This window comes from Lissotriton vulgaris, chromosome 3_1, assembly GCF_964263255.1.
Source record: "Lissotriton vulgaris chromosome 3_1, aLisVul1.2, whole genome shotgun sequence".
Taxonomy (NCBI): Eukaryota; Metazoa; Chordata; class Amphibia; order Caudata; family Salamandridae; genus Lissotriton; species Lissotriton vulgaris.
In genome coordinates, this window is record NC_141689.1 from 2,123,690,185 (window position 1) to 2,123,717,985 (window position 27,801).

The following is a 27,801-nucleotide window of genomic DNA, read 5'->3' on the forward strand; positions in this document are numbered from 1 at the left end:
TGCACTGCCCTGGCTGTTGCTGATCGGGGGTAGGGGCCGCATCTGGTGCCACGGTGGCCCCCTCCTACCATGTAAATGTAAATGTAAATGTACATGTATTTATATAGCGCAAATCGCCCACATCGCAGGCATCTATGCGCTTGCTTAGGGAACCCGTCCTGGTATTCCCCTGTGAGATACCCCGGCAGGGTATCCACAAGGTGAAAGCCAGGCATCCCGCCGCGAGTGGCCGTTGTGGAGATTAAGCAAGCTATTGCCCAGAGTCGCAGAGTGTGAACCCGTGAGTCGAGTAGGCACCGGAGTGAGAATTATCGAGTCCGTGGAATTATTGAGCCCAAACCCCGTCGGGGCAGGGAATCGAACTCTGGTCCAGGGCCGATCTCAGCTTCCGGGTCTGCCGCCTCTAACCCCTGAGCCACACTTCTCCACTGCCCTGGCTGTTGCTGATCGGGGATAGGGGCCGCATCTGGTGCCACGGTGGCCCCCTCCTACCATCAGACCTGGCTCCTGACGCCCGCGCCTGCTGCCGAGAGACCGCCGGTGCCGTCCTGGTGCGAGGCGGCTGCTCCCGACAGGCGCTGGGCGCCGACACGCTGATCTGGACTGCTGTGGGGGGCGAAGAAGCCCTGCCCTCCCTTCCGACACGGACCTGAGGAGAGCTGGTGAGTCAGCCCCTGCCCCCCCCCCTCCCCAGGGGCACAAAACATCAACGGGGGGCCACTGCCCCTGAGGCCTGCCTGACCCCAACATGGCGCCCACGCCGGGACACCATTGCCTTGAGGGACGCTCCTGACCCATGCGAGCATTCTACTGGGGGTGAGCGTGGTGCCTGACAGGTGTTCCTGGGCCCCCCCCCCCTCTTCCATCGTGGGTTGACCCTGACGGCCTGGGCTCCCTGCTGGCACACGGACAGCCACGAATGCCACTGTCTGGCCCTATGATGGGCGGCCAGGGTCGGCTGATCTAGACAAGAACCAGGCTCCGCTTCCTGGTCTCTACACAGCGGACAGAGTTCCTGTGGCTACCCCGACAGTCCCACTCGGACCGACACCCAGCAGCTCTCGGGGGAGATCCCTCGCCCCGTTTGCAAGAGTGGGCGCGCAGTGAGGACTGGCGTGGGATCTGCCTGGTGCGGTAGGCCCCACATACCGAGCACGACTGGCGACACGGCGACGCGGCACCCGCTGGGGCGCGGGAGATCTCGGGGCACACTACGCCCCCTATCACAAGAAGGCGGTGAGCCACACGACAGCTGCGCCAGGGAGCTACACCTCGACCCCGCTTCCGAGCCTGAAGACGACACGCGTGGAGGCTTCCCCCCAGATCATCTCCATGGGGAAGCAGTCACACGCAACTGACGACGGACCCGAAACTGCGCCGGAAAACCAACCCCGCACCAGCTCCCTCACCGAGACGCCCTTGCAGCAGCCAAACCCTACCATATCGGACAAACTGGACAAGGTCCTGGCAGCCATTGAACTCTCCAAGGTTTCCATGGAGGAACGCCTGGGCTCTCTCACCACAAACATCAACTTACTCCGTGACGACCAGCGGAAACTGGATCCGAGAGAAGAGAGAAGACTTTGGCGGACGTGCACCCCGCTTGCAGACTCAGCAAATGACTCTCCAGTGTGCGGGTTATTTTCAGTGTAGCAAGTTTTCTGGTGGCTGCAGCGAGACTGAAGAATAAAAGAACAATTTGTATGAATTGAGTTTTTGCTCACATAATCATGGAAACTAGTATATTATAATTTTTATTGTATTTTAATTGTAGTTTTTAGGCGAGGCGAAGACACTTTGCTGATTAACTGTTTTGTATGAATTATGAACTATAAATAGTGTATATATATGAATGTCTGTAATTATATGCCCTCTATTTTATCTGTATATATATTTCTATCTATTTTATGTATAACATATGTATGCACTGCTGTTTCTTTTATGATTTTAAATAATCGAAATAAAGAGTTTTGACTGACTGACTGACTCTCCGTTCAGCCATGGACCGTCTGGCCACGGTGGAGGACAGAGTGGACGAGTTGGAAGGATGCTCCCAACGCTGCAACATACGTGTGGTAGGATTGCCAGAGGGGGTCGAGGGAACGAACCCCGTCGAATATGTTGAAGCCTGGGTAAAATCCTTTACTCCGATGAAGGACCGCACCGCCTTTTTCTCGTTGGAACGGGCCCACCGGGTCCCAACCGGGAGACTGATACCCGGCCGCCTCTCCATTTCCAGGACCGGACGCAGTATTGCGGGCTGCCAGACATGTGGGCCCTCTGGAGGTCGAAAATCAACACGTAATGATCTTCCCGGACTACGCCAAGGCAGTGCAAAAACTTAGGGCATCCTCCTTGGAGGTGAAGCGGCGCCTACGGGAGAATGGCGTGCAGTACTCTCTGCTCTTCCCTGCCCGCCTGAAAGTAATTCACGCAGGCTCCACACACTTTTTCGCCACAGCCGAGGAGGCGTGCGACTGGGCGGATCTCCACTGCACACGCGGATTAGCTCCGACCCAACCACAACAACGTGGCCACAGGACACCCCGTAATAGGAAGAGAGCCACGCAGCAAACGCAACAGCAGGGGAAACAGAACTGGAGAGATCCTACTAGACGCCAAGATGTTGAATCCCCAGACCTGGAGCAGCTTATGCAGGAGCAGCGCAGTGCCTTGCAAGCTGTAGCTGATCTCGGGGCACCCCAGTCGGAGGAAGACGTTGAGGGAATTCCACACCTGTTTTCGTCAAGTGGTGGAGAGGACAGCAACTCTCCCCACCCCACTACTGACTCCGTTACACTGCCCCCGGTCACCCCCCTGATCGCTGACTCTGCCCAGTAGCGATATCACAAACTACCCAGCTTGACTGACGGATTGCTGCGGATGGACGACCTACCCCCCTCTGGGGTCCACTCACAACCGCTATCAAGACACGATGAAAACGATGTTCCCCGTATGGACAACCACTTCTCCTGCAAGCGCCCAATACAGAACTTGCCCAGCAGGCCAGGCCGCCACCCCCTAGTTTTAACTGTTCTCTCCCTGACTCTTGGAGGGCTAGTTTGGACGCATCAAGCTTGCCGATGCGCCCCATGTATTGGGACAGTTTCCCCAACCAGTTGTTAGCTTTGTTTCTCCTGTTCTCTTTATCCCAACGCCCCACAGAAGACATGAGCATCAGGGCAAATGACATATACAGAGGAAGGCACACAGGAGATATCCCCACGCGCTGTGCCACCACTCACATGGGCGCGCACATGTATTCCATACTAGGGAAGCCGCATGTAGGCGCAGGCCACCCCTCTTCTGCCGACCAATGCAGCACAGACATCTAAGCATACTCACCCTGAACGTGCGCGGCTTAAATACGCCACGTAAGAGATACACAGCCTTTGCCTACATTAAGCGACAACAAGCCCAAATCGCGTTTCTGCAAGAAACACATCTCACAGCAGCAGAGACGGACAAACTCAGATCCCGCTGGTGCGGACTTATTTGCGCCACCACCTATTCGGCATTTGCGCATGGCGCGCTTATCTGGGTTCGCCCTGGCACCCCCTTTGGGGAGACGCGTAGGGTGGTGGACAAGGAGGGAAGATATGTCCTGTTGGAGGGTCTACTGGACTGGCAGCCGGTCCTCTTAGGAAGCATATACGCACCCAACACGGAGCAGGATAGATATTGGAACTCCCTCTCGTGCGAGCTTGCCCAATTCGCCACGCTCCCGTGGATACTGGGGGGCGACTACAACTATGAGCTCGACATCACGCTTGACAGATCCCATCCACCACCTCCACATTCCCCAGCCCACACACGCTCCGGGAGGTTCCGACGTTGGGTTACACACTGGTCCCTGGTGGACGCATGGAGGGCACATCATCCCGTAAGTAGGCTGTATTCGTTTTACTCCATCCCACATAATCTACGGACCAGACTAGACCGGTTTCTATGCACCCCGTCACTCATACTCAAGGTCCAACACACAGATTACTTAGGCCGCGTGAGTTCAGACCACGACGCACACGTCCTGCGGATCCGGTGGAGACCGCCTCACCCTCTGGTGCCCACTTGGCGCCTCCCGAGAGACTGCCTCATGGATCAGGTATTTAGACACGATCATGCGCAGTCGATCCGCAAATATTTCACTTATTACGCCGGGACCGCCGCCTCCAGACTCGTGGAATGGGACGCGTTCCAAGTATTGACACAGGGCACCTGCATTAAACAGATAGCGGGGGCCCGCAGAACGGTGGAACAGACCCACGACGACACAGAGCGGACACTCGCATCCCTCACCAAACAGGAGGATGCTCAGTCGGCCACAGCTGCCCAGGTGGCCGAGGCCAAATTGAAATATGCAACCGCTATAGCGGATATGCGCAAATTTAACTTCTGAGCCTATGCCGCTCGCGTCCACAGGGAGCGGGACACGACGGGCACACTACTGGTGTGGCTGGTGCGTCAAGACTCGGACGCGATGCCAATTACCAAAATTCGGACCCCAGCGGGCACTCTGGTGTGCTCCCAACAGGACATACTTGATGCGTTCCAGCACTATTATGCTGCAGTGCACCCGGACGCACCAACAGCAGGAGATGATCCCCCAATTCCTGGATCCATTGCCACTTCCCCACATCGCAGAGGCAGTCAGGGGTACCATGGACGCGAAAAAATAAACAGCAGCCGAAGTCTCTAGTGCGATACGCTCCCTCGCTCGGAACAAGGCCCCAGGCCTGGACGGGCTACCTCTCAAGTACTACAGTACCTTCTCCACATTGTTGACCCCCCGGTTAATGGCCATGTTCGCCGAAGCTCCCGAGCGTGGAGAACTCCCGGGTTCTCTCAGGGAGTCGTTGATTGTATCCTTTCTCAAACCGCATAGAGACCCGCTACTGCTATCCTCCTATCACCCCATCACGCTCCTCTCAGCGGACTGTAAACTCCTGGGGAAAATTCTGGCCACCCGATTGGAACAAATACTTCGTCCCCTCAAACACCCAGACCAAAACGGCTTTGTCCCTGGTAGGAACACCTCCCAGAATATCAGACGGGTCTTTCATATTCAGGATCAGGTGGGGGAGGCCTTTCCACGCGCGGCCTGCATTATCTTAGATCTAGAAAAAGCCTTCGACACAGTAACCTAGCCTTACCTCTTTGCTGTTCTCCATCGAACGGGCATAGGCCCCACTCTTCTGCAATACACTTGGCTACTCTACACTAACCTAACATCCCGGGTCAGACTCGGCAAATACATCTCGACCCCGCTGTGAGTCGAACGGGGCACAAGACAGGGCTGCCCCTTTTCGCCGCTGATCTACGTCTTGGCTGTAGAGCCGTTGGCGATTCGTCTGCGCCTGGAAGGTGCAGTGTGGGGCATCCCCCTAGCAGATACGGTCCACTGTGTCTCTATGTACGCGGACGATCTTCTATTATATGTCCGGGACATCACCGAGGACCTAACCCCCATTTGATCGATCCTCTCCGAGTTCGCAAAGGCATCAGGCCTCCAAATGAACTGGGAGAAATCAGTGGTGTACCCTCTACACCATTCCCTGGACCCTCGGGAAGTCCGGATTGGTACGCAGACTCTTCCCTGGGCCACGGGCGCCTCTCGTTATCTAGAGGTCTGCCTATTTCGCTCCCCCTCTGACCTTTACGAGGGCAACCATCGTAGAGTCCTAGGCAGTATACAAGGATGACTCTGTGTTATACACTGGAATACAGAATGAGTCAATGGGTGGATTCTGGAAAAATCTCCCACTGCCCCTATCGGCCGAGTGGCACTTGCTAAAATGGTCATTGTCCCCAGACTTTTATACTACTTTACCAACCTTCCGGTTGTCCCTCCCAGAGGTTTCTTCCAGGAGCTAGATACGCTGCTGCGCACACTCGTGTGGGGAAACGGCAGTCCCAGAATATCCCTCGTCAAACTTCAACTACCGACCACACAAGGGGGCCTGGGTGCCCCCGCCTTCGAGTCGTACTTCTTAGCGGCGCAACTTAAATATACAATTCTATATCCTACACCGGGCCTATCAATCCCCAGCGCGTCTGCAGCGTTTCTTTCCCGACACACAGTTCTTCTGCCCCCGCTGTCAATCACCTGACGCACATTTTTTGCACATGTTCTGGAGCTGCCCAACCCTTCAGGCCTACTGGTTGGCAGTTCTAGACTCGATTTCCACCCTTACCGGCCTCGCAGACCTACGTTCCTGCGAGGCAGTTGCGATAGGAACCTTCCGTAGGCCAAAGACACATGAGGTGCAGGTCAGATATGCTGCACTATCCCTTCATTTAGCCAAGAGGAACATAGCCATGCACTGGCGGGCAGCTACCGGACCCTCCTTCGAGGCATGGGTGGGTGCAGTGAAAAAATGGGCAATGGCGGAGGAGGACGCACTGCGGGAGGAGGAGGCAAGGGGCCAGCGCAAGCGTCCCATATCCTTGGACTGGGCCACGTTGTCCCACCAAATCAAGCTAGCCCACCAACGTGACACCCCGAACACCTCGCAACGCACTGTGGCGTCCCAGACAGCACCACTGCCTCTTTAAGGCATCGTCCCCTCATACCTTCATCACACCGCGCCACCCCCTCCCCCGCTGCTCCCCCCACATCTCCCCTCCTCCTTCCCCTCTGTCATCCCTCCCTCCATCGCCTTCCTCATGGATGCACCCTGTACAATCTGCGTAATTCTTCCCTCCCCGGCCTCAGTCTGCGCCCCCCGATCCCCTCTCCCCCCCCCCGGTTCTTCTTCTCCCTTATGGTGATTCCCCCCTCTCCCCCGCACTTCACAGCTCACGCTCTCCATCTCCTTCTACCCACGAGGGGTTCCTAGTTCCCCCCCTCTTTTTCTCCCAGTGTTTCCCCCGTTCTCACACTGCATCAGTCACTAGCGTCCTTATGACCCCAATCCGTAGATCCACATATCAATGTCTACACCCCATAGGCATGACTGCAATGTTGTATCACGTTTAACTGCTAATGTATTGTGACAGTTTTTTCATATGATATAAAAGTCAATAAAAAATGATTTTAAAAAAAACAAACATTTTTGTCATGTTATGTTCATCCATAGTTTTTCCTGCCACCAAAATGTCATCCTGGAAAATAACCGTATTAGGAACACCCTCTAAAACTTTTTCCATAATGCGCTGAAACACTGAAGCCACAGAGGCTAGCCCAAACGGCATACTTTTGAACTGAAAAGTGCCAACTGGTGACACAAAGGCAGTCAAATGTTTTGAACAAGGATCAAGCCCGACCTGATAGTATGCCGATGCCAAGTCGATCTTTGAAAAATACTTCGCATCAGCAAATTTTGAAAGAATATCATATATACGTGGTAAGGGGTGTGAATCAACCCATATCTCTCTGTCGAGGCTTAGCAAATCAATACATACCCTAAAATTGCCATTTTTTTTTTCGCTACCACCAAGGGACTTAACCAGACAGATGATTCTATAGGTTCAATAACTCCACTTTCACACATTTTATTAGGTTCTAGTGACAAATCATCCCTTATGCTAAATGGCACATTCCTTAGTTTATGTTTATCTGGTGACGCTCCATCAAATGTTTAAAACCAGTGATACACCCTAGTTTTTCACTGAATTCTTTTGGAAATTTCCTTGACCAAAGAGCTAAAGATTCCTCAATTTGTTGGTCATTTACAATTGAAAGCTGTTCTTTAGTACCAGGTCTGAGTGTCATACCAAATAGGCCTTGATGGTACCAGCCAAGAATGTTAAGACCTTTTTTTGCAACATACATTTTTCCCTGAATAGATTTCTCTTTAAAAGTTAAGACCGCTTCAAAAAAGTCCAGATAGTTCAATGCGCCTGCCTTCATAAGAAACTGGACTTCTATCGAAACCTACGTTACGGTCACGCCATATGTCAGTCAAAACCAAGCCATCCATCCAAAGACCCATCTCCTTAACCAGGCACACTGTGCCCGCTCCAGGGAGAGGTAGGTGTGAATGATCCAGATCTGTGTCTAATACAGCATTGAAGTCCCCACCCAGTAACCAGGGATAATGAGGATTGTGCAAAACAAAGACCCCCTGAAAACTAGAGTAAAACTCTACTCCTAGAACAGGGATAATAATGTATGTGAAAAAACTCCTAGGCAGTAACAAATGGAGAACAACCAACATGAAATGACAGCAAAAGCAAACTAAAATTAAAATATCAGTTTAATAAACATATTTAAAAATCATACAATTTATAGTACGATAGTTGCCCTATGACAATAAAAAAAGGGAATTAAAACATAATCCATACATAAAAATACAAACAGTTTATACACATTTGAGGGTTTCTAACCATAGAAACCAAATAGTCGGTGGCGAATGGAGGGAAAATGAGACCAGTCCACCAATGCGGTGGACAGGTGTGCCAGGCAGGGGCGGCTCCTCCGTGTGCGCAGAGGAGCGGTGCCCCACTGCTGTCTTGCAGTGCAAGAAGCAGAAACATAAAATAGTATTAATACCATTTTAGGTTTAGGGTTCAAGCACTGTGACTAAGCAGAAGAAGGGTTTTGTTGGGGGCGGGCGCGTCAGGGAGGATTGGCTATCCCAATGTTGTGGACGCTGTCTGTTTGGTCGGCCCCAGGGCCAACCAAACCAGTCATGTGCACAAACATGTCATGCACACACTCCCGTTTTCTCCATGTAGGCTGCATGCAGCCTGCACAAGAGACAACAGCCTCTCCATAGACGCCTCTGGGGCGGCGTCTCAGCCAATCACAAGGCTGCCATTGCAGCGTTGTGATTGGTTTAGGGGAGGGGAGGGAAACTCCAACCAACCATTCCCAAGCACTTTCTGGGTTATCAAAAAAATTATTTTAAGTTTGTCTGGGAATAAAAGTGCATATATGAGGCCGGCATCATCTAGGTGTCTTTTAATTTCCTGAAAGGAGGCACACTTATGCTGTACAGCAATTGTGTAGTCCAGGAATATGGAGAACCTAGCGTCATTGATGAGAATAGGTGTTTTTTCTCAGGCCGCTTGTAGTTGAACATCTCGGTCCCAAAAATGGAGGATCTTGGCTATGAAAGGTCGAGCAGATGCACCGGGAATTGGCTTCCTGATGGGGACTCGGTGTGCCCTTTCGACTGTGAACATGACAAATAGGCAACTATGGGCTATCTCCCTCCGGAGGCGTTCCTTAATGTATTGAGTTACGTGGGGGCACTCCATTTGGCGCAGTTGCATGATTTGTGCCTCATGGTCTTTGTAGGTCGGGACCACAGTGGCCAGCGTGGTCTCATTAGGGTAAAAACTATCTGCCAACTTATGGTAACTTTAGTAGGCTGATGACTGTGGTGATCCACCCAGTTGCTGTGAAAGAGAGGTCCAGGAATCGCGCATATCCTGAAAGATAACATCCATTTTGTTAACTGGAAGTGTTGCCAGCACAGTGCTTATCACTGGGGGAATGAGTCGGTGAGCATTCAGAGGGCAAGGAGCAGGAGCGAATGCGAGCTGGAGTGACACGATTCCTGTTTTTTGTATACCCCGTTCTTCCTGATCGGGTGATAGCTGGTTCAGGCAGTACAGTGAGTGAATCTATTTTGCTGTGTGCTGTATTATGGGCGACACAGTGCACAGTTTATGATCTTTGGCCCCAACTTGGGACTGACTAATATTGGCAATGGGTGAAGACAAAGGGAAGGGCGAGCCATGGGGTTGGCAGAGCGTGCACTAGACACAGGAGAGTGGCAGGCCAACCGGCAACGTGTCTATACAGTCTCACTTTTGGTAAATCAAGGAGGGGGGCTAGTGCTAAAGGGACAACAAGGTTTAGACACAGTGGAATTGGGCGATGTCCTTAGTCAAAGTAAGCCGGGTGACTTTTAGGGAGGGTTCACCCCGTATATTCCATACGTTACAGGTAATACAGCTTGAGGGTCATCAAACTTGTTGCTTAAAAGCCCTCCGAGTAGCGCCTCATACACAAACGTGCAGGACCTGGTGTCAACTCTCCAGTTAGCCTTCAGCAGGAGGCCCAACTCACACCCACAGTCAAGCAGCTGGCACAAACTCCCATTAATGGTTCGGCTGGGCCCACGTGGTGAACCATGGGGACAAACCACTCCGACACTCAGAGATTGTGATCAAACATTGGGCTCAATCATCCGTCCTCGCCGCAGGCGTCATCCAGGTAAGTGGCCTTGTGTATAGGGGGAAAAGGGTCAGGAGGCGAGGCCCCCCAATACAGGGTAGCTAGAGTCAGTTCTTACCCCCTAGGATCTCCAGGGGACCGCAAACACCACCTCGGGCCGCTCCTCACCGGGTGTCATGTGGTAGTTGTAGAGCCAGGCAGGACGTAGGCTGCAACGCCGCACGAGATATAAGCCACACAAGCCCACCCTGTGGCAGAAGTATTGCCTGATGCGCAGCAGCCCGCGCCGCACCCAGCCGCACAGCAATGATGGGGTAATCTGCTGTCCGACCAGGGGGGCCACACCGGGAACCCAGGGCTGCAACCAGTCAACCAGGCCGCATCACCTGTCCAGCCACCCCGAGACACCATCCGAAGTTAGGACGCCGTGTCATGATCGTCGGCAGTCCGTGACAGGATGCACAGTGCAGGGGGAGCAAGAGCATGGTTGTGTGTCACTGTCACCAGTCCATTCCTAGGAATCCTGACACAGTTCCCCCAGCATACTGCACAACAGGATTCGGGGCCGCTTCTTTACACGGCCTGCACAACCATTATTGCAGCTGCAAATCTTCCTCACAGCCTGGCTGTTCGAGCAGTAGCGGCTCCCCCCCCCCCAGCGCCTTGAGACCCCACGGGTATGTAGCGCGCTTTATAAGTGTCACTGATTGATTGATTGACAGCAGCGCAGCGACTGCACCAGGCACACCATCGGCCACAGGGAACATGGTAGGTGGCAGCCAGCACCGGGCTCAGTCCCTCCGGCCAAGCTGCCCCCTCAGCGCACTCCAGTCGGCAGTGGGAGAGATGTATGGCGGATGTTAGCGTGTGTTCACCTGCCACCACCTTCAATCCCACGTAGGAGTCAGCCGCCCAGGCGCATTCCTCAGTCCACCACACCACCAGCTTGGTGAGGCACAGGAGTTTTGTTACGGGCGATCTGCGCTGTCAAACTAACACCGGCGGGCGACATGCTGCAGTTTTACGGGGACAAAAGAATGATATTGGAGCCCATGCATGCAGTTTTGCGAGCACCATCTTGGGCTGCTAGCCACGCCCCCCCTCCAGAGCTCATTTGAAAGATAAAACTTGCTTCCAGTGGCATAGTGTGACCGAGACCCTTGCCTGGACATACCCGTCCAGATTAGCCATTATTTATAAGCTCTCGGCACTGGAGCGTTTGCTCAACTATTCAGGAGTGCAGGGCCTCTAGTGGTTGGTCTTGTGCCTACAGTCAGTGTGGCCCAAAGTAGTTCAAGTAAGACACAGACACATGTTATGTTGATTTAAAATGCTTTATTTAAAAATGTATTGCTGACCGTGGTTCTAATGAACCTCACTATTTATTAACAATGATGAACACATTGAAACATAGTTACTGGTTCCAGTGATAAGATGGTGGTTTTCTAATATGTAGTTATTGGTCTTTCAATGTGTTGACCCAAACAAAGTCAATAGGGTTGCCTGGTATACTCGTGGGGTGACCTGACAAAGTCAGTAGGTCTGTAATATTGAGAGTGAAATATTGATAGAGATCCTCTATCTGGTTTAGGAGGGGATAGTGTCCCCCTGGGAATCAAATGTGATTTCAGAATGCCATTGTAGGTATTTCTACCTACTTAATGTAAATTCTGCATAGTATTGTGTTGTGTTTAATAAAAAAATATTTTAATTTTTTAAAGAAAAAGTACTGGCTGGACAATCATTTATTGAGTGTTGTTATTGTGTTCCAGTGGACAGAGATTATTAGACCACACCACCTCCTCTGAGTAAGCTTTGGACTGCTCTGCTTCACTATCCTCGGAGAAACAAGCGCTACAATGACATGCTTTTTTCCCAGTGTAGAGACAATTGTGGACCTATTATTTGCACAGACCACATGTCTTGCACAACTTATTTCCTTCATTATGAGCATGAGGGAGGGCAATGTGCCCGGACACGTGGTAAGTGCTGTATGGGGATGAAGCCCCTGATGAACCAGGGACTGGCCTCCTATATTGTCTTCTTCCAACCTGCGTATCATTTGTGCATACACCAGCTCGTAAGATGGGGTCTAGAGCCTAGTGAAACTCTTGGGAGGAGAATGCATGCTTGCCCCCTTTGGGTCATTAATTATTTAAGGATCTGTCGCTGACTAGTGAGCACTGGCTCATCACAGGGGTTTCTTCTGAACTTGCGATGAGACCACCATACCATCGCTCAAGCTGGTGGATCAAAGGTGAAATCCTTTCTGCCTGATACCTTGGGCCCGTTGGGCTGATATGCTTGACCCTCGGCTCATTTTACTCTTGATGGGGAGTCCTAGCCGCCTGAGGGCGTTTGAGCAGGCCGCCTGGCCTCTAACATGGCACACTTTGCCAGGAGCTGCAGATAGAGTTTTTAGTTAATTTGGGCATCGTGGCTTGTCCTTCCAGTTGTCTATGGTGTTGCTGCAGCCCAGTTCCAGGGTCCAACTCTCAATCTCTACCTTGTGCAAGAGTTTTTAAGTATGGCTGAAAAGTTCTGGATGTTAAGTGCCCCAAGCCAATTTCAGGATGCCACATCACTCCTCCACCCCTGTCCCAAACCTCCGGCACAGCATGCTGTGACAATCCAGTATGGCATCATTGAGATGTCTATGTGCACATATCCTCTGGGTTCCTCAGCTCCACCACTAGATGGTATCACTGCCAGGGTCTTTCCTACCAAATCTTTAAAGGGAGACACTTCTGTGTCGGCTCCAAATGTCTCATCCTCCTCATTTTTTCAGTGGGCCTGTGCTTACCCAACACTGCTACAGACTAACAACTAATTACCAGGTGCAGATTTTCTTCCTCACCGCTTCCTCCTCAGGAAATCTTGATTTCTCCTTTTGTGTGGGGAGGTAAAGACAACCCACTTCTGGGAAGCAGAATAATTATTTTGGGCCAGCAGGGTGACAAAAGGACAAAAATCGGATCCAGAGCTGAGACAGAAAAACTATGAAAGTACTGGACAACCCATCAGGTCATGTACATGTAGGTTGTTGGGAACTGCATATTCAAACTTGCATACATGTTGCAGCCCAGTTACGTACCTCACTGGACTGTGTAGTCCTAACGGAAGCAGAACTGCAACTTAGGGCAGATTTCCCCCTATTTCTATAATACAATGGTACTGCATATAAACCAGTAAACCCTACTGATGTTACCTATGAGTGCTCATTAATATTATAAGGCCTACACCAGCTCAACATCTAACCCTGCAGATCCCCTTCTGGTACCTATGTGCAATTACTGGACTGTGCATGACAGTAGTCTCACAAGAGTAGCCCTCACATGCGTGCACCCACTCTTCCATGTATCCACCCCAGTGTTCTTTACCTTAGATGCGTCGCAGCAGCCTTATCTTAAAAGGCAGACACTGGTGGTAAGGACGCGTAGTGCAATTGCTGTGTGATTACCGTGGGTAAGACTTGAGAAGCAAAACTGATCCACAGTAAAGTCCCAAAAACCGAGTGATAAAAAGGCAAATAATTTGGGGGGTTGAATGGATGGAACCCATTTTGCTACAGTGATATTGTAAAAAAGCAGCCCATCCAGACAAATGCTGTAGATATGACACATGCATTGGTACAGAAGTGAACCACTTTTACATCTTCCAATGAACATAGTATTTCCTTGCTGGTGGGAACACAATTATTAAGTAATCACTGGCAGCTCAACATTCTGTCAAATCCTACACTTTCAAAATCAAAAACAGTGGGACCTACATATAATAACTCCTATTGACTGATAAATTTGGATTTCGGAGGAGAAACGGGAGGAAAACTAATATCAAACTTGACTGGATCACGTGCTCAAATATTTTTTTTAAATAAAATGTGCAGGAAATGTGGACAGAGACTTGGCAGCTGTTCCAGCCAAAGTCTCGAGTAATGGGGTACAGAAAAAGTATGACTTATCAACTTCAGGATGGCGATTGGCACATAATATACTCTGTGATTCTCATGTCTGGAAACTGAGTTGCGGCTGAAGTTGCATGGAGCTACCTAGTGGCACCAGAAAGACATTTCTGGGTAAAAGTTTTCCAAACCATTATAAAGCCTGAAAGATAGTCATTGGTTGAGGAATGTACAGTAAGATAATTAACCCACTAAAAAATACTGTTACTAAAGGTAAGCACATTTTCCTCAGTTAATGAAGGTAATATTTTAGGATGTGATTTACTGCAGATGATATTTAAATTCCATTTTAATGTAATTGGTTATACTGTTATTTCAGCCCCAACATGAAAATTGAAGATCCTCTGAAAGCTTTGGTGTTTGATTCCACCTTTGACCACTATCGAGGGGTAATAGCTAACATTGCACTATTTGGTGGAGAAGTTTGCAAAGGGCAGAAGATAGTTTCAGCTCACACAAAGAAAAGCTATGAAGTCAACGAAGTTGGCATTCTTACGCCAGAGGAGCAGCCAACTAATAAATTGTATGTAAACTTACTTCACCATTGTTTAAGTATGTCATTTAATTGTCTAGCAAGTATAAAAATATTTAAAGCTACCAAGTATAAAAATTATAAAGGTGAAAACATTCCTTAATGTTCAATGGTTATTTGCCTAGGAAATATAAAGTAACCGTTGATATATCTGAGAAGAGCTCTTACACTCACTGTTCATTTTCCATTTCAAAATCTCATTGTATGTTTATTTGGATAGCACAAACTAAACTTTAAAGCAACCGAGTGCTGTATATGGCGAGTAGAAGGGTACAATAGTATCAAGCAAGGTGCATTTAAAAATTGCCTGCCATTCTTAAATTGGAGGTTGTTGGTATGTTAGTAGGTATATTTATTTGCAGATGAAAGAGTCGTGGACAAGGTTAGAGTTAATTTCCTTCCAGAACTGAAAGAGAGAGGAGGAGCTTGCAGCATCTTATTTGTGTTGTAGCTGCAGATCCAAGAAGCTTAGTAAGAGAAGTTTTGTCACTTTTTCTTTTCTCCTTACACACTTTGGCACTGAAATATGCTTTGGACTGCTGTGTGGGTTGTGTTCTCTAAGAGCAACCCAATTCTTCAAATGCTTAATGTTGAATTTTCAGAATGCCTCTATCTCTGTTGAGGATATAACCTACAGATCAAAAGTAATATAGGAATCAAGACTGATCTAGTTACATTGCTGATGTATTAAGCACCGTGCACAACAAGAGGACATGCATGGTATTAGTTCAACATTATTTGAATGTGTCCGTTTTTCATTGAATATAGATTAGTAGGAGCCCAAAAAAATGCCAGTGGATGGATATACCAAACAAATCACACAATGTCTTGGCTTTGCTAGATGCCATAAGAAAATTCCAACTAACAATGTGAAAATAAAACATGAAGCGCAATGAACATAATCTGTCCGGCCTTTTAAATCTTCTTAATAAAAGTTTTTCTGTAGCCTGACTTTCTCCCATTTTCTTCAATGCAAAAGTTGCAAATGACCAGTTCATACTCCATTACTTCAGCGATTTATGATGTAGTAGATATAGGATAAAGTGACAGATTAACAGTGCCAGAAACAAGATTTATTCATTTATTTATCATTTATCATTGTTGGAGAGGGCAAGACTATCTGTAATCCTGATGAAAGCCATTGACCATTTTTGGATATCACCATAGCTACTAGGAGATACTATGATAGACACTAAGGTTGTTGTGTTACATATGTTAGGTCAATCTCAAACATAAAAGCTACTTTATCTACTATATCTGAAATATAAGTTTAAAAGGCCATTATTGTTTAAGATGTTTTTATTGATTTCCACAAAAAGACAAATGAGCCAGTATGCTCCACAATCATTGGGTGACAACCTGGCATAGTAGTATTGTGCAGGTGGCCAAGAGAACAATAAACTTGAATACAAAACCCCCCTCCCCTCTCACCCTTCCGCCCTCCCCTCCCCTTCTCCGCAAAGATAAAGTAACCCGCGCCTCAGGGAAAGGATAGTCCAGTAAAGAGGCCCAGTAAAACTAAGAAGCTGGCCTGTCAGGAGTGGGCGATCAGTCAAGCGTAACAATCTAAGATATTTGGGACATGTACGCTCTGTAAATTCATATGTCAACAGCTCTACAAGAGGGGCCCAGAGTTCGTGGAAGGATGCCTGTGGGTTTGTTAGGAAAAACAAAATCTTCTCCATCCCTAAGATAAACCACAACTTGTGTAACCAGCCTAACCGGATAGGAAGCACGTGGAGCCCCAGTGTGTCAAGACGTTTTGTACTGCAGCCCCTAGCATCAGTGCCATTTGTTTGCCTCTCCTAGAATGGAGCGGGAAGGTGATGGCATTGGTGAGGGCAAGAAGAACATAGGCCGGGAATCTCGGGATCTGTGTCTCGAAATGGGAGTCGACCTCATCTAGTATGTGTGACCAGTATGTTGCCAGGAGAGGGCAATCCCAGAGCAAGTGTGTGAGAGTACCCGGTGCGCCGCAGCCGCGCCAGCACAACTGACTGCGCGAAGGGTTGCTCCTATTGAGCCATACAGGCGTCAAATACCAGTACGTGGCCAGTTTGGTGGCCGTTTCAATTGATGCCGCATTACGGGCCGTGCGGCGAGCCCGATGGTGAATATCTTTCCATTCCTTCAGGGAAAGCTCCCTTCCCAACTTACGCTGCCACCGCAGTTGCCTGGCAGTTTTCGCTGTGTCCGGGGGGACCGTACGAAGTTCTACATGTCCGTGGTCAGGCGCACGTCACTGTGTCTCGAAATGAGCCACAGCTCAAACGGCGTTAGCAACCGCTCCGCTCCCTCCCATACCCTTTCCTGTAGTACCCAGTGTCTAATCTGAAGATAATGAAATCGCTCCGTTTCAGGAAGCCCAGAGTCAGTACGGAACTCCTCAAACGGACGTAGGCCAGAGAGATCAAAGAAGTGCCCAGTGGATCGGGTAGTTTCCGTTGTCCAATGTTGAAACTCCCTATAATCAAGCCCGGGCGTAAAGTCCGGGTTCTTCACAATAGGCGTGATGGGTGACGGAAATATGGTAAGTCCTCTCAAAGTAGCAGTCTTGTCCCAAGCCGCCATAATGGGCCGGGCCATCTCAGATAGGTACAAATTGCGATGGCGACTCTGACAGGGCAGAAAGAGCACTCCCCAGAGTGCGAGTCGCGAGAGCCCTATCCATAAATAACCAATGTTTCTCAGACTCTGATCGAGTCCATTCGAGTCCATTCCACCAAAGCCTGTAGCTGAGCCGCCCGCCAATATGCCAAAATATCTGGGATCCCTAAACCGCCCTCCAGCGGATCCCGGTAAGTGAGATGGCGGCGAATCCAAGCTCTTTGGTCCCGCCAGATAAATCGCTCTATGTTCCTCTGCAGGGCTCGTAGAAGCCCGGTGGGGGGCATCAACGGGAGTATGTGAAACAGGTAGAGTATTTGAGGTAACAGTACCATCTTTACCGCCGCTATGTGTCCTAACCATGAGAGGAAATGAGGCCTCCATTTACGGAGTAGTGCTCGTACTTGTTTCAATAGGCGTGAATAATTCAGTTGTCTGGTAAGAGAAACCGTAGGGGCCACCTGGAGGCCTAGATATGAGATGGCGTCCTGGACCCACTGGATCGAATAGTCCCGCTGGAGCAGCACCTGCGCCTCAGGCTCTAGAGACAGGCTAAGCACTTGTGACTTATGCAAATTGATCTGGAAAGCCCGATGATAAGGCGAATTGAGCCAACTCGTCCAGAAAAGCCGGCAAGGAATCGCGAGGGCGTTCCAGGTTTGCCACCAGGTCGTCGGCATAAAGACAAAGCTTGTGCTCAGACCCTCCAAAGAACACCCCTCGGATCGAAGGGTCATCCCGAATGCGTTGGGCTAGGGGCTCCATATACAGGGCAAAAAGCAGCGGCGACAGCGGACACCCCTGCCTAGTCCCCCTTCGTCTTGGGAAAGCCGCTGACACCACCCCATTCACCTGTACTGTGGCAGTGGGATTCGCATAACACTGGAAGACCCAGGCTATGAAACGCTCTGGGAGGCCAAAGTGAAGCAGGGTTGCTCGGAGATACGGCCAATTGACCCTATCAAACGCCTTTTCAGCGTCAACAGAGAGGATCATGCGTTCCACCGGGAATCGTTCGGAACGGTCCATAAGATGGAGAAGGCGTGTAGTATTATCTGAGCACTGAGGTCCGGGGACAAAACCGGATTGATCCAGATCTATCAGGCCGGGGAGAAATTTGGAGAGCCGCGTCGCCAAGATATTGGTAAATATCTTTAAGCCCACGTTAAGAAGTGATATAGGGTGGTATGAGCCGCAAAAACGGTGATCTTTCCCAGGCTTTGATATTACAGTTATTAAAGCTTCCAGCATAGAGGAAGGGAAGTGGGAAGACTCAGTTGATCCTACAGAATTAAAAACGCGCACAAGAATAGGGGCCAGTTTCCCACAAAATTTCTTATAAAAACCCGAAGAAAACCCATCGGGACCCGGGGATTTGTTATGCATAAGACGGGCAGTCGCAGAAATAACCTCCTCCACTCTAACAGGGGCTTCCAGTTCCGCCGCATTGGATGGTAGCAACTTAGAGGTGACCGCTTTCTGGAGATACCAAGACGGTGCAGTATCCGGCAGAGCCTGAGCCGAATATAATGATGCATACAATTGCCGAAAAGCCCCGGCGATCGACTCGTCGTCGCTACAGTCTTGCCCCCCAGAGTCATGTATTAATGTCACCTTTCACGCTTGTCGCTGAGCTTGGAGGCGATTGGCGAGTAAGCGCCCGTTACGATCGCCCCCAACATAGGAAGAATGCTTAAGGCATAAAGCTGCATCCGCCCGATCAATATCTAACCCAGCGAGTTGTGCGCGAGCTGCTTTCAACTGTCCCCAGACCCTCAGTGCCTCGGTGCGCTGGTGAATACGTCTAGTTCCACTACGTTGGCCAACAGTTGTGCCCGCTTCTCCCTTCTGTCTTTATTGTCCGCGGATGCTATGCCAGTGAAGACCCCTCTAAGAACTGCCTTCATCGCCTCCCAAAGGGTCGTCATAGAAACGTCTGGTGTGTCATTTAGAGCTAAGTAGTCCGTCATGCACTCCTCAACCTGCCGCACTACTGAGGGACGCTGGAGCATGGTCTCCCGCAAACTTGGGGGAAAGGTCAAGGAGTGGCGCAGTGCAGAATGATCAGACAATGGGCAGGGGAGAATCTCAACCTCGCTTGTGCGCTGTGTAAACAGGTCAGAGGTAAAGAAGTAGTCAATGCGATTGTAAGTTTTGTGCGGGTGTGAATAAAACGTGTACGCCCTGGTGTGAGGGTTTTTATGTCTCCAAATGTCAATGAGCCCGGCGTCAGTCAAAAGGAGTTTCCGAGCATTGGACAAGGTACCCGTCTGACCCCATTGCCGACCTGAACGATCCAAGTCCCCATCTAAGACTAAATTAATGTCCCCTCCCAACAAAACTGTCCGATCTGACAACCCTGCGATGTCCTGAATGACCGTTTTAATGAAACCCTCCTGGCCACTATTGGGAGCGTAAACTGAGGCCAGCACAAACATGTGAGTGTCTAATGTAAAGGTATAGGCCAGAAACCGCCCCTTAATTTCAGCGTGTTTGCTACCCAACTGGCACGGAAACCGAGAGGAAAGCAAGATGGCAACCCCAGCCTTTTTAGAAGTAGCGGATGAAAACAGTTGAATCGGAAATGCCCGTAAACGAAGGCGCGGAGTGTCCGCCATAATTGAATTAAACATATGTGGGCATCCGAGCGCTCTAGGTAAGATAGCAGTGCTCTGCGTTTAGTAGGGCTATTAAGGCCTTTCACATTTAAGGACACTATATGGATCTCAGTGACCATGCGAACTGAGAGGTAAGGCTGCAGCAACTAACCCATCCAGCTGAAAGACACAGGACAGATAAAGAGGCCTAGGTGAAGAACATGGCTCAACAGCGGATGAGGAGGAGAGAACTCCATGAAAAAAAGGAAACATCATAAAACAAAACCCCTGAACCAACAAACCCAGAATAACTGTCATATGCAGAGTTCACCAAAGTCCCAGGCAAGCCGCCTGCGGTGAGAAGTGGGATGAATAGCAGGAGTGCCCGCCACCTCCCCCCCAGCCCGGACCCAACCCAAACCACTAGAGTAGACCACTGGGAATCTGAACTAAAGAAGCAGAGGTGGACAACATGCTAATAGAAAATGGCCATATCAGTCAGGGAAGTGAGGGAGGAGTCCTCCGATAGGGAGCGGAGGACCACCAAACGTTCTTTGGCCATAGCTTCGGTGTCTGGACTAGGAATCCGCCGCGGGTTCCCCACTCTCCTCCAGCGGCCACCGTCCTCTCGCTGAGCGGGGATATCTTGCTTCTCAGGGCCGTCGAGTGTTGCCTCCGGGATGCGCAGGAGAGAGGACGCCTCCTCCACAGTGCAGATCTGGCGAAGATTACCCTCCCACTTGAACATGAGCCTAAAGGGATACCCCCAGGAGTATGCAACATCCTTGAACGAAGAAATGTGTTGATAGGCCGGAAGTCGCGCCGCTTTTGAAGGGTGGAGGCCGCTAGATCTTGAAAGAGGAGCGGTTTGCAAGAGTGGAATTCAATAGGGTGCTTCTTAAGAATAAAATCATGAACACATGTCAGGATGTCAGGCGGTGGGGCTGTTGCTGACCTCCTGAGGCCAACACGGTGCGTGCGATCCAGCCGGATCTCCAGGTCCGGGGGACCTCCCAGAATGTGGCGGAACAGATCAACGACAAAGGCCTCTATATCAGAAGCTTCCAAACACTGTGGGACCGCACGAATCCAGATGTTATTTCGAGGCGAGCGGTTTTCCAGGTCTTCTGTGTGGGTTTGAAGATGTAAATGTTGCTCACGAAGGCGAAGCACCTCATGTTGAAGCTGAGACATCTCTTCGTCCCTGGCCGCCGTCTGATTCTCCAAATCATCTACCCGCCACCCCACAGAGTCCAGATCCTTGCGCATATCTCGCGTAACAGGACCATCAATCTCTGCCGACGCTCGCTGTGCAGTTACCCCGCTCGTCTGCGGCATAGCGTCTGTTCCCCCAGTACCGGTCTTAAGAAGTAAGTCTTTGACGGACCTGTCTTTCCGGTTCTTGGAGGTCGCCATAAAGAGGGCCGGGCAGCCAGCCAGAAATAGGACAGCTCCAGTCGCTCCCGTCCGCCGCACCAGTCCCTCGCGATGTCAGTACTGGACCAACGTCGTGGAGAAAACGCCCACGCTGCTAGCCACAATCTAATGTCCAATCCTTCCCTGTGCTATGGCGGCTAACCCCAGATCACACCAAAAGGCTCTCTCAACCCCAGCGACCCCCAGAGTAGAGCAGGGGAGGAGGGTCACTCGGCCAGAAGCAACACCCCTGGGCAAGGGATCAGCAAGCCCCCAGTCAGGCACCCGGAGCTCGATGGCCGCCCACGGGCCCTCGTGAAGAAAGTCCAGATGGTAGCTGTGCCCCATACAGGTGCGCCGCAATCACAATGTCTGGGAGAGCAAAAGGCCCGAAAATTTGCAGCGGTGGTGTTAACTGCAGGGATGGTAGGCAGGTAAGACCGGCAGGTAAGACCACAGTGAGCGTCCGCGAGCCCGCACCGCCTCTCCAGTGTAGGGAATCCCAGATGTTGGCCCCGCCAGGCACCACTTGCCCCCCAAGGGCACTCTAGGCCCGCTCGTGCTGTCCCGACAGCCGCAGGCCAGTACAGTCACTATTGTCGCACTATGAAGCCGCCCCCTTCACGTTGCTACACCCAAGGGGAGGGAAGGTTGGCCCCAGTCACTGTCTCTATGGCACTCCTAGCTGGAAGGACCTGCAGGGACCCCACAATGTCTCAGAAGAGCTGTTCCAATGGCGCTGTAGGCAATGAACCACTGCTAGGCCCCTCGCACCTCTCTCACCTCTGCAGGCTCTCCCAGACCGCCGTCAACCGATGCAGGCACACGGGGCCCGTCACCAATGCCCTGGGAGCACACCAATCCGCAAGGCCACAGCGATGCGCACCACAGGGGTGCGAGCTTCAGCAGCGGGCGAGCAGCGGGATGCACTCACCGTCCAGGCTCCCACCGGACGGTCACTTGCTCCACACCGCCACCGCAGTGGGCTGTACCGCCATCTTATGTCAGCCAGGGACTCAGCCCACGGGCAACCAGGACACAGGCACCGGACAGCTCCAGCTCCCCACTCGCCGCCGAAACACACCAGGGCGACCTCCAACCCCGGCCACAATCACCTCCTCCATCAGCAATCCGCCTCTTTGCTCCCCCAGTCCGCGAGGCCTCAGGCGCGGGCGAGCGCCGCCATTTTGTCGTCACCTCTGATGGGCAGCCGGCGGCCCGCTGGAGAGGCAGAATCTCGGCCAGGGTGGCACCGTCGCGGAGAACCGGCACCCCGATCACCGCCAAGACCCACCAGAGCAGTCCGGATCCATCGCGGCACACTCCCGCCTTCGACTCCAGCCGCCGCCGTCAGAGGCCCCCCAGGGCAGCCCCAGCACAGTCGCCCAAAACCAGCTTCCACCATTTGTTCCAAGCGCCGAGGGTGCAGACAGGAATCACAGACGTTTCCCGGGGCAGAACCTTCCGTCAGGGTCCCGCTATACAAGGCTATGTAGGTAGGGCTCCGGCTGTGGGCAGGAGCGGCGAGCAGAAACATCCTACTCGTCCGCCATCTTGAACACGCCCCCAAAAAGGCCATTATTGAACATAGTATATTCCACATGATTTGTTTGTTGTGTATATATACTGTTATATGTCCCGTGCAGGCCCATTGTAGTTTTCCCTATATTAGCATGAGCACCCTGCAGTCTTTACTCTGCTTTACAAACGCTACTATGCTCATGTATTGTGCTGTGTGCCATGCTGTACTTTCACACAGAACCTCCTGCTGTTTTTGGGTTATGTTCTTTCCTGGGATTTAGTCTAACCACCATAGACCAGGTCAAACAAAAATGCCCCTTAATATTCTGTTTTGGTCAGGCTCTAGCACCTAGACAAAACACACAAATGCAGCTGATGTTTCGGAACACATACTCTTTCTCATATAGGTATGGACAGACATGCAAATGCACACTTAGAGAGAGATTTTACACAGAAGAGATTGCGACTACACCTGAGATGTAGAACTTTCATCTGTGCATGCTAAGGTATGGAATCTGCGGCAAACATCCAGAGATCTTTTGATATATAATAACTTTGCTTCTGTAGAAGGGGAGGTGGGGTAATTTACCCTATCTAAAACCATGACCACACCTTTTGTGATTTATGGATTACTTACTATGCTGACCATATTTGTGTTAGGCATCTTGTTTTTTATTGTGGAACGTATACTGCATACCAGAGCACAATGGTTAAAATAAATATTTTAAAATATCCTTGTATCTCCGTCAGATCTTGTTGTGGATAAATATGAGTTTGAGATCAAAACGGTGTGTCCTGTCACCGCGATTCCTGAGAGGGTCGGGAGTTTTGTGTTCTGAGTGTCTACGGCCTAGTCCTCTGTGTGTGAGTAGGAGGGCAAATGAGACACTATAGCTAGGCGGTCCCGGGCACTAAGGTGATGTGACTGAGTATTTATAGAGCGCACTATTGCCGAGGCGTCTTGGTGCCGAGGTGTATGCATACCAGAAATATCTGATGGGTTTAGGGTTTGGAAAAGAGCCAGGTTTTTATGTATTTCCTAAAGAGCGCCCTACTGGGTTGAAGTCCTAGCTGTACTGGGAGCGAGTTGCACAATTTTGCTGCCTGGAAGGAGAAACCCTTTCCGCCCCACCTTACTCTTGTTATCTTTAGGGTGTGTACCAGTCCAGTGTTTGTGTATTTTAGGCAGGGAAGTGTCTCATAGAGGGGATAAATGATTGCAGATCATCGGCCCCACCACCATATAGAGCCTTATGCACTAGGCAGAGGGCTTTAAAGTCCACCCGTCGTCGAACGGGAAGCCAGTGGAGTTGCTTAATGCTGGCAGAGGTGGGATGGTGATTGGGTAAATTAAGCAAAACTCGTGCTGCCGCATTTTAGAGTGTCTGGAGTTTGGAGAGTTTTTTTTTTTTTGTGTAAGACCTTTATTAACAACCTTCAGTTTACACAGCCACGAGCCTACAACCCGGGGGCCGGCTAGCAAAGTATTAGCAGATACTTAATAAAATACAGTTATGAGCAAAATCAGTCTCGGCAATATTCGGCACCGCCCGTAGCTTAACCTCTGTAGATCTCTCAGCTTGCATTTCAACATGAGTCTTACATTTTGTAATTTTATAGATAGGAACAGTAATAGAACTCAACTTTAAGACCTGGCATTGAAACCATCTATATCTGACTGTACGTTCATAATGACGGATCTAGTTCTCACTTTAGGACTATAAAATAGCCGTGTTCAGCCTGTACATAATATGTTACCACTTTCAACGTAACGGTAAAGAGTTACACTTCTACGTCCTCCTCCAGTGATCTAATATAGTCTGTTAGAAAGCATCAATAATCCTTTGGTCTAGATTTTGCGGGGAGATTCTCTTCGTACGTTAACAGCTTATCTCTGCATACGGACATGTCATGGAGCCATGTGGATTTTTTGGGTACCTTACGACTGTGCCAGCACTGCGCCACCTGTCTTTTAGCTAATAATAAAGATATAACGCAGAACTTACGCTTTAGTGCACGAAATTGTGGGACAATACCAAGGAGACAAATCTGTATTGTGCATTGCACCTCCTCCTCTAGCATGATAGTGAGTGTGGAGGTAATATCCGCCCAGTACTCCGCTATCTTGGCGCAATACCAAGCAAGATGTGTAAAGTTCGCACCTTCCCTGTTGCATCTTTTGCACCTATCCTCATCCTGTAAACCAAATTTTAGTAGTTTTGTAGGGTTATAGTATGCCTGATGGATGAATTTGTAATGTATGATTCTCAGGTTTCCGTTTGGCGTAAGAATCTGTGTCAGGGCACAGGTTCGTTGCCAGTCCTCATCTGTTAATGGGGTCACCAGTTCCGAATCCCACCGTGCCTTAGCCTTTGTAGTAGGCTGTACCATCTCAGACTGCGCTGCTGTGTATAATCTAGACACCAAATGTGATAAGTCCTGCGTGGTAATTATTAGCTGGAGTGACGCCAAACAACTCGGCTCCACTGGAAATGTTGGATAGTGTTCCTTTAGTGCCCTCGTCAACCTGTAATACTTGAAGTGGAACATGGGGGTCTTGTTTTGTATGTATGTTAACTGTTCCATGTCTAGGAATGTGCCTTCCCGATACACGTCTCCCATCTTGTCTATGCCAGCTCTCCGCAGTAGAGACATACCTACCGCCTCACTAGTGACTGATAGTGCGTGATGGTGATGTAAGGGCATTGCTGGCGCATATAACGGGATCTTGTGGGCCAATTGGCCAAGTTTGCGCCATGCTTTTACTGTGGTATCTATGGTGTTTATGTCCTTCGCATGCAGTGGCGATCTGGCGTGTGTTATTATCGCTGACAGGGGGACAGGGTCTGCATCTCCCTCCTCTATGGCTGTGTGAGTGAGATACGGTATTTCGTGATACCAATAAGCCGCATATTGCGCTTGGGCACAAAGATAATATAGGAGAAAGTCCGGTACTCCAAAACCGCCTTGCGCATATGGGAGTGTCAATGTCTGTAGATCTATTTGGCCTTGTTTGCCAGCCCATATCAGTGATAGTACTAGTGACTTAATGCAGTGAAAAATTTTCCCGGAAGGTGTGATGGGGATGTTATTAAAAAGGTACAGTAATTTAGGTAAAATGTTCATTTTGACTATCGCAATCCTATCGGCTAGGGATAGAGGCAAATGGATCCGGCGCTGGACTTTGTCCTCCAGTTTGGAGATCACGACCCCATAGTTAGCACGTATGACTTCCTCCGGGTCCCTATGGTACATGACCCCTAGATAGCGAATTGGATCATGCTGCCATTCCAGCGGGTAGTCGATTTCAAAGGGAGTGGTAGTGTCTGTTAAGGGTATTATAGAAGATTAGGACCAGTTGATTGCCAATCCCGAGTGACCCCCAAATCTAATGTATTCTCTGAGCAAATTGTTCAGATGGATGGCTGGATCGCGTACATATAGCAGCATGTCATCCGCGTACAGAGATATGTGCAGTGGTCTGGCGGCAAATTGCAAAGCTGATGATTTGTAATTTTGCCTCACTATGCATGCTAGTGGCTCTAACGCTAACGCGAAGAGTAAGGGAGAAAGGGGGCATTCCTGTCTAGTGCCATGTTCCACATTAAAGGGTGTTGAGACATAGCCATTTATCCGGACTCTGGCGCAAGGTTGGGTGTATAGCAGTGTAACCCATTGGACAAATCTTTTGGGAAAGCCCATCCTGTTTAAAATAGCAATCATATAGCTCCATTCAATGGAGTCGAATGCTTTAGCAGCATCGAGCGAAGTCTGGCAGGATACAGCATGGAATAGCCAATATTTAGGTCCCTTAATTTCGCCTTGACGGTCGTGTATTCTTTTCTTGCCTGTTGAACCGCTACAGTGTGATCCGGATAAAACTCCAAGGAATTTCCTTGATGAGTGATTTTGCCCTTCTCCCTCGCCAGCCTGAGGATGGTGTCCCTGTCTCGATAATTGAGTATTCTCGCCACTATTGGTCTCGGCGTCGCACCAGGTGGTGGTCGAGGAGCCAGTGACCTGTGGGCCCGTTCCACAATAAATACCGGTGACAATGCCTCCGCGCCAAAGAGGTCTTTGCATAGGTTTTCGACGTACAGTTCCATGCGACCAGTGTTGGTCGTTTCCGGCAAACCTGTAATGCGCACATTATTGCGCCTCGAGCGCGCTTCCAAGTCCTCCTCCTTCGCTTTAATTACCTCCAGGATGCGTTCCATTCCCGTGCATTTAGTGGTGGAAGTGCGCGCTTCGTCTTCTACAGCAGATATGCGCGTTTAGGCCTCGTCCAAGCGCTCACCGTGTTTCTCCTGTCGTGCAGCCATCCCATCCATTCTACATGTCAGATTATCCAGTTTACCGTTAATGTCTTGTAAATTTGACTGGATGGCTAGCAATATTTTCTCCATGTTGCTATTTGGCGTTAGTTCGGCTGTGCCGCTGGGGTCTGCCATTTCCTCTGAGGTTTTGCTTGTTTTTTTGTTTTCAAAAGAGAGCTTTGGCTGTTGCTTATCAGGTTTCCCCATCGCCCCAGCTCGAGGTGTAGTAGCTCTTGAAGCGGGGCCCGATGCCCTCGTGACTCTTGCTGCAGTCGCCGTGGTGCCCTTGGGGGGACAATGTTCATTCACACGTGTGGATAGTGGACGGTGTCAGTCTTGCGGTCTAGGCGTGTCTGTTCTCCACTGTGGCACCATGTGTAACCTGGGGGGGTCTGGAATGTCCTCCGGTGCCCTTCCAGCAGTCACGAGCCGACAGTACCCCCTAAAAAGCGGCAGGGATTGGGAGAGGGCAGGTGGGCAGATCCGCCTAGCGCCCTTAATGGATCTGGACCCCAGTCCCCCTCGCTCCTCACTCCGCCACCGGGGCTGCTTTGCACAAGCGCATTTCTGCTACGTTCCCCTTGTCCGCCTTATCTCCCGTATGTCGGTGCGCTGCTTCACACGAATGCTCGGTGGTCGGGCAGTCGCGATTACAGTGCCCGTGCTGTGGTGTCCCTCAGTGTGGTATGCGGGGCCGGCAGGGCGCCACGGGCAGTCCGGGTCCG

The 27,801-nt window shown here is 50.3% G+C and overlaps 1 protein-coding gene across 3 annotated transcripts in view; it reads left to right on the plus strand.

Moving 5' to 3' along the window:
- The window catches only part of GUF1 (GTP binding elongation factor GUF1), a 270,588-nt gene that overhangs the window by 80,112 nt on the left and 162,675 nt on the right, over positions 1-27,801 (plus strand). For all 3 annotated transcript variants that reach the window (XM_086962692.1, XM_086962693.1, XM_086962694.1), the window contains exon 9: positions 14,407-14,610. In XM_086962692.1, coding sequence (XP_086818818.1) covers positions 14,407-14,610 — 204 coding nt within the window. The remainder of the gene's footprint in view (positions 1-14,406; positions 14,611-27,801) is intronic.